The sequence below is a fragment of the Otolemur garnettii genome, unplaced genomic scaffold (assembly GCF_000181295.1).
Source record: "Otolemur garnettii isolate 467f Iridium unplaced genomic scaffold, OtoGar3 scaffold00047, whole genome shotgun sequence".
In the NCBI taxonomy this organism is placed as follows: domain Eukaryota; kingdom Metazoa; phylum Chordata; class Mammalia; order Primates; family Galagidae; genus Otolemur; species Otolemur garnettii.
The window spans coordinates 13,226,080-13,233,434 of record NW_003852442.1 but is presented as its reverse complement, the minus strand read 5'-3'; the positions used below and the strand labels follow the sequence as shown (position 1 = coordinate 13,233,434).

Sequence of the window (7,355 nt, the reverse complement as noted above, 5' to 3'; positions counted from 1 at the left end):
AGGAGTTGGAGGTTGCTGTGAGTAGTGAAGCCATGGCACTCTACCCAGGGGGACAGCTTGAGGCTCTGTCTCAAAAAAAATTCAGGTGGCACCTGTGGCTCAAAGGAGTAGGGTCCCAGCCCCATATACTGGAGGTGGTGGGTTCAAACCCGGCCTGGGCCAAAAACTGCGAAAAAAGAAAGAAAAAAGAAAATTTATTCTTCAGTTCAATACGATTATATAATAAGAAAAAATATTTGCTAATATCTCTTTACAGCATTATGTAGGATTAGCTTTTGTGAATTATATAGTTCTCATAAGAGAAAAAGACATACTCATTTTGTGCACGTAATTAGGTTGTTGACTGTTCTCTTAAGAAAAATTTTTTTCCTTCTTCCTCCCCCTACAGAATCTGTCTATGATCTTCTCCCAAAGGAGTTACAGTTACCTCCATCTAGAGAAACATCTGTAGCATCAATGAGTCAGACAAGTGGTGGTGAGGCAGGCTCGCCTCCTCCAGCTGTAGTTGCTGCTGGTATGCATTTCATTTTACTTTATTAAAGAAAACTAAGAGTCAACATGAAATCTGGCCAACATGAACAGTGCTGGCAACATTCATTTTAAAAAGAGTGTGATTTGAGGATTTTTAAGAGAAGTTTTGAACTATATATTTTTAACCTCAAAACTTTTCAGTATAATTTTCTTGATGTAATTATTATTTTTAAAAATTTTACATTGGCACATCTTTAAGTGCTATTTGCTAAACTAGATCTTCTTTTTAAATATGGGGATCAGGCATGGTGGATCACACCTGTAATCCTAGCACTCTGGGAGGCCAAAGTAGATGGATCGCCTGAGCTCACAAGTTGGAGACCAGCCTGAGCCATGAGCGAGACCCTGTCTCTAAAAATGGCCAGGTGTTGTGGTGAGTGCCTGCAGTCCCAGGTACTTGGGAGACTGAGGCAAGAGAATCACTTGAGCCCAAGAGTTTGAGGTTGCTGTGAGCTATGACACCATGGCACTCTTTTGAGGGTGACAAAGTGAGACTTTTGTCTCAAAAAAAAGAAAAAATGGGGACCAGTTTAAAACTGTTTTGTTGACTGTACATGAAAAAACAAACTGGATAGAAAATTATATTTGCATTTGTATTTAACTATGATTTTTAAAAACTTACTCAAAGGAAAAAATATTTTATCTTGTATGATCTGAAAAAAGACTGAAATACTCAAGTTTCCTTTATGTTTGTAGCATGTTATTATAAACTTTTTTCTACATTTAAAATTAAATGTGACTTTTCATATACTATTTTAAATTTGTTGAAAGTAAGGATGATTTGAATATAGTATTCATATAAAGACATATCAATAACAAAGTATAGAAAGTAATGTTTGAAATCTATCAAACTTATTTTTGCTCACCTCTCAAATCATACACTTCGTTTAAAATTGGTTGACATTTTTATTTTGAATTAGAATAAAAGATTGACAGATAAGCTAGTAGAAAAAAGTCTTGATTGGTGATAAATTAGTATGAATGCTTTCTGTAATATTCGTTTGCCCAATTGAAGTTCTTTTTTTAGTTGGGTCTATAGACTGCTAAGTGTGCTTGCTTTAGAGAACACACTTAGCAGTCTACGCATATTCTGAAGTTTTATCTGTCCTTGTAATTAGCGGTTTCTTGCCTAATATAATACTTGTCATTTTTAAATGGAATTTAAAGTTCATCAAAGCATTGTTTTCAGTAAATTTTTTAGTTTCAAAAAGAGAGCAATGAAGCAAAAGGTTATGATTTAAATGAGAATATGGTACTATAGTATAACTTCAGATATTTTTCTCATATCATTAGCTTATGTACCATTAGTCTTGTATACCAGTCTTTCCTGAGTCATATAATGCATTACGAAGCATCTTTGGATGAAGGCAGGAACACTTTAAATATGGCAAAGAAACTTACCAGCTCTGCTCACTGTTCATGTGTTGCCAGATATTTTCTAACAGTTTCTGTGGATTTAATTGTGAATTAGTGAATTTTTAGTAGTCAAATTGATAGGATGACTTGGTTCACTATATAGCCACTGAGTTCTAAAATGGCTGATTATTTTTCCTGATATTTTAAGTTTTAAATCTAGCTTAAAATTGTATTGGATAATAAAATATAAGAAAGATAACAATTTTATTAAACATTTCACTTTAAATCCACAGGTAGAAATTGACTAACTGATTTTTTTTTTGTATCTCTTGAGATTATTTTAAAAAGACATATTGAATTTACGTAGAACTAAAAGTCTGTTTCTTCTGTGCTTTTTAACATCTGTTGACAGTAGATCCAGTTCCGTTTTAAAAACTAAAAAGTGTTAGCTAAGTTTGGGAAAAGAACAACTCTTTCTTTTAAGTAATACCAAACTCAATTGCAGAAAATCTTACCTATAAATATTAGAAGTTCTTGAATTTGGGTAACTGCTGAAGTGCTAATTTGCCCACCCTTCCATATATATGACAAAATCCTTTCCAGATAGATTAGATTAAAAATTATAAGATGAGAAATCTTGAAAATAAGAGTTAATCAAGGGAAGTATTCTGAAGTAATACATTCTTACTATCTTAAAATTAATAACATTGTAAAGATGGTGAAGAGAATAAGGAGGTAATCTTGACACTTTTCTTATAGTTACACACAGAAAGTGTTTATGGTCTAAAACCAAGTCATTTATAATCATTTTTTCATCAATTTACTTTTAGTAACCAACATAGTTTATTCTAGGATTTCATTGTCTTACTGGTCCTTTATACCTTTTGTATCTTACTATTTTAGATAAGATAGTTTAGACTACATAATTATTGTAGGGAAATCAGTTAGTATATATCAGTATCATGAGAGTAACATTTTTATTTGACATACTAATGTCCTTGGTAATGTAATTGTCAAACAGAGAGATTTGAAGTACATACCAAGTTACTCAGTGTTTTCTCAGTGTTTTTCTAGCCAAGATTAGATGTCTAACGAAAGGTACGTTACTTTAGACTTGCAGTTGTAGTTTTTAAAAAATCTATAGTATTTAAAAATATATGAAATGCATAAAAATGATGACTCAATATAGTTAACTCTTCAGAGCATTGAAGGAGCTGGATTGGCTGCTATCAGGTATGAGGGCCTGGTGGAAACAGTCTTTTAGTTCTGCCATATAAGTTTGTGTTTCACAAATGTTAAATCAGTTTGAATTTTAAAATTTATAGGCTGGGCATATGGGGTCATTCTTTATTATTTAATTATTTAAAACATGTTTCTCAAATTCACCAATCTAGATTTTTCTTTTCTCCTCCCATATTACTGAAGGACTAAGTAAATGTTGTTCTGCTGATCCACAATCCAGAATATTGGGTAAAAAAGAGTCTCTCTCAACCCTTTGTGTGCTTCTAAGTATTCGAAATGTTACATACTCCATCAATAACATCTTTTTAGATCCTGTGAATGCCAGGGTAGAGTGGGGTAGAGGGACTTACTTACAATTCCTCCCCTCTCCACGGGCCAACAGTCAGAATCTGGGAGGTATAGTTGGGAGTCACCAACTATTTTTTCTCCTCCCAATTTTTAAGAAATTTTTTTGCCTTTTTAAATCTTTTAATTGTTTTTAATTTTTGGAGGCAGAGTCTCACTCTGTCACTCAAACTGGAGAGCAATGTGTGATCATAGCAACCTTAAACTCCTGGGGTTAAGCAGTCCTCCAGCTTCAGCTTCCAAGTAGCTAGGACTACAGGTGTGCATCACTGTACTCAGCTAAGTTTTTTATTTTTTGTAGAGATGAGGGTTGCTGTGTTGCTAGATTGGTCTTGAACTTCTTGGGCTCAAGTGATCCTCCCACCTTGGCCTCCCAAATTGCTGGGCTTATAGGGGTGATCTATTACTCCTAGCCAAGAATTCTGTTTTTGTCCCAGTGGAAAGATGGTCAAGAATTTGAGGTTTTGATATATCAATTAATAAAAGCTTTAAGTAGATAAGCTTTCTGAATAGTATTATAGGTTCTTAGTAATTAAGACAGAGCCCACGTTCCTAAAACAAAAAAGTTACCCAAATGAATTGATGGTATTTTTTGCAAATAGTTGATCAAGAAAAGGTATACATCATGAAAGGATTCTTATGTTTGTTTTTTGAAGAATCCTATAGTATAGGTTATAAAGGACTAAAATGTAGGTATTATTTTTAGAAGAACTAAATAAAACACCCATTTGTACTGGGATTGAGTATCATTTTTAATCTACTTATATATTTATAGTTTTTATCCTTAGAGCTACTTAATTTATTTAAAATAGGAGGTAGAAGGTTTTTCACAGAATTAAACAACTTTAGTCTTTAAGAACTCAGATTATTTTCTTGTTCTATCCTCTGTCTTCCTTTGGGGATATGACGTTATGTTTATTGGTTTGTGTCAAAATGAGATATTTTGCTAAGGAGACTTTTTCAAATTTCTCTAAAATTTTTAATTATAATTCTTGAGCTAAACAGTAAATTAAACTTTGGGTTTTGTAATCATCCAGGGAATCCTAACCACTAGTTAGTAATTATTTCTTATTTTCATAAAATTGATTTTTTGCTTTCTTTCTTTTTTCTTTTTTTTTCAGATAGAGACTCAAGCTGTCACCCTGGGTTGAGTGCTGTGGCATCACAGCTCACAACAGTTTCAAACTCTTAGGCTTAAGATGAGCCACAATGCCTGGCTATTTTTTTTTTGTTTTGTTTTGTTTTAGCTGGCCCAGGCTGGATTTGAACCCGCCAGCCTTGGTGTATGTGGCCAGAGCCCTACCCACTGAGCAATGGGCGCCACCTTTTTTTGCTTTCAATAGATATATAAATACTCTTTTTAGAAGTAACGTAGTCTCAGTACCCTAATACTTTTTAGTAGTTTTAACATATATAGATAACACATGGCTCAGTGCCTGTGGCTCTGTAAATATCAAGGTCTGCAAAATGGGAATATGACTTCTAGGAAGATATTAATTCTTAATAAAAATGATTCATAGCAATAGAATTTTATATCCCATTGAATTTATTATAATTTCTTTGTATTAGAAAGTATAGTTATGTAATTTGAATTTTTTGAGTTAGTGAAATTTGAAGAACAAATTTGCCTTTGATTATTCTCCTGCATTAACTCAGTTAATGTATTTCAGAATTTCAGGTACTTGATGTAGTATATAATATTTATGAAATGAGTGTATCATTATAGCATATAATAATAGTTATATACCATGTATACTATATAGTTATATACTATAATGAACCTGAAGTTCATTAACAGGAAAGGTAATTCCCTGTGTATTGCTGTATGCTAAAATATGGTGAGTTGATCTTGGTTATTCCATATGGTCATTCCTACTTTTTTTAGAAAACTAGACCACTTCCAAAATTAAGTCAGATCCTAGTTAAAAATATGTTTGTAAGTGGGTTTAAAAATCTTTGCTCTTCCATTCTGTTATACTGAAATTCAATGCATACATTTATACATATAGATAGTATATATATTGATAGATTTATTCTAAATTTTGCATTATTAGGATGAAAAGTATAAGGAAACTTGGGCCATAATCATTAATTCAGAAACAACTGTTAATTCAAGAGACTATGCACATTATAAATTGTCATTGACAGGATGGTGCCTGTGGCTCAGGTATGGTGCTGGTCCCATGTACTGATGGTGGCAGTTCAAACCCAGCCCCGACCAGCTTAAAAAATAGCAGTGGAAACTGCAACAAAAAATAGCCTGGCATTGTGGTGGGCGCCTATAGTCCCAGCTTCTCGGGAGGCTGAGGCAAAAGAATCGCTTAAGCCCAAGAGTTGGAGGTTGCTGTGAGCTGTGACACCACAGCACTTTACCAAGGGTGACAGAGTGACACTGTGTCTCAATATAAATAAATTGTCATTGACAAAAAGTAAACTTGGTTTCTTGTACCCTCAATGAATCCCCAGCAATAAAAAAAAGTAAACTTGGCCTTTTCTTGCTTTGTCCCTTAAATATTTTTCTCCTTATCATCCTCTTAATTTTTAGCAAAAACTTTTATGTGTTATGATTTATTCAGTTTATAGTAAATAAGTAAATTTTTGTAATATTGACTCTATAGAACAGTATTTTTAAATAGTTCACAGATTTTCAGTCATTTATAGGCTAAATACATATATAAAAATAGATATACTTTCTGTATGTTTTATACAGTTTTGCCTAGGAAATTAATGCACAGAAGAAAGTAGGCTTACTTTTTTAAATGTCACTAATAAGATTGAAAATATCATAAGCCAAAAAAGTACTTCTATTTCTGTGATATTTTTTCTCTTAAAAAATAATACATAGGCTCAGGGCCTGTAGCACAGTGGTTATGGTGCCTGCCACATGCACTGAGGCTGGTGGGTTCGAACCTGGCCTAGTCCAGCTAAAGAACAATGACAACTGCAACAAAAGAATAGCTGGGTATTGTGGCAGGCTCCTGTAGTCCCACCTACTTGGGAGGCTGAGGCAAGAGAATCGCTTCAGCCCAAGAGTTAGAGGTTGCTATGACCTGTGATGCCATGGCATTCTACAGAGGGCAACATAGTTAGACTCTGTCTCAAAAAAAATAAAATAAAAATGATATATAGTGTTGGGCTCGGTGGTTCACGTCTGTAATCCTAGCATTCTGAGAGGCTGAGATGGGTTGATTGCTTGAGCTCAGGAGTTCAAGACTAGTCTGAGCAAGAGCAAGACCCTGTCTTTAAAAATAGCCGGGTGTTATGGTAGGCACATATAGTCCCAGCTACTCAGGAGGCTGAGGCAAGAGAATCACTTGAGCCCAAGAGTTTGAGGTTGCTATGAGCTATGGTGCCTCAGTATTCTACTGATGGCAACAAAGTGAGACTCTGTCTCCAAAAAAACTGTCAGATGTTTAAAATAAACCAAAACGTCCAATTATAAAGTAACAAAGGTGTGGGATATGTGATACTTAATAAATTTATTTTTAGCCTAGTAAAATATATTCACTTTTTATCAACAAATACAAGTATATATTTATTGGCCGTATTTAGCCCACTGAGATGAAATTTATTCTTCCTATATAATTATAGGAAATTAGTATCAATTAAATCAGAAATGAAAAAGCACCTCAAAGTGCTAGACTTATATAGTCACTGTTCTAGGGCAAACACCCACACACCCCCATGCATATATAGTTTTGTTTGTTTCTTTTAATTTTTCTCACCTCTGACAATAATATTAGCTTCATTATAAGATTCCTATGAAGATTAATATGTAGGATACCAAGGCGCCAGCCACGTACACCTAAGGTGGCAGGTTCGAATCCCCAGCCCGGACCCGCCAAACAACAATGACGGCTGCAACCAAAAAATAGCCGGGC

At 34.0% G+C, this 7,355-nt stretch overlaps 1 protein-coding gene across 7 annotated transcripts in view; it reads left to right on the top strand.

Moving 5' to 3' along the window:
* The window catches only part of NFAT5 (nuclear factor of activated T cells 5), a 146,962-nt gene that overhangs the window by 63,431 nt on the left and 76,176 nt on the right, over positions 1-7,355 (top strand). For all 7 annotated transcript variants that reach the window (XM_012806168.2, XM_003791399.3, XM_023514111.1 and 4 more), the window contains one exon: positions 389-514. Coding sequence is in view for 4 of the 7 variants with exons in the window: in XM_003791399.3 (XP_003791447.1) it covers positions 389-514 (126 nt within the window). In the remaining 3 variants the exon portion in view is untranslated. The remainder of the gene's footprint in view (positions 1-388; positions 515-7,355) is intronic.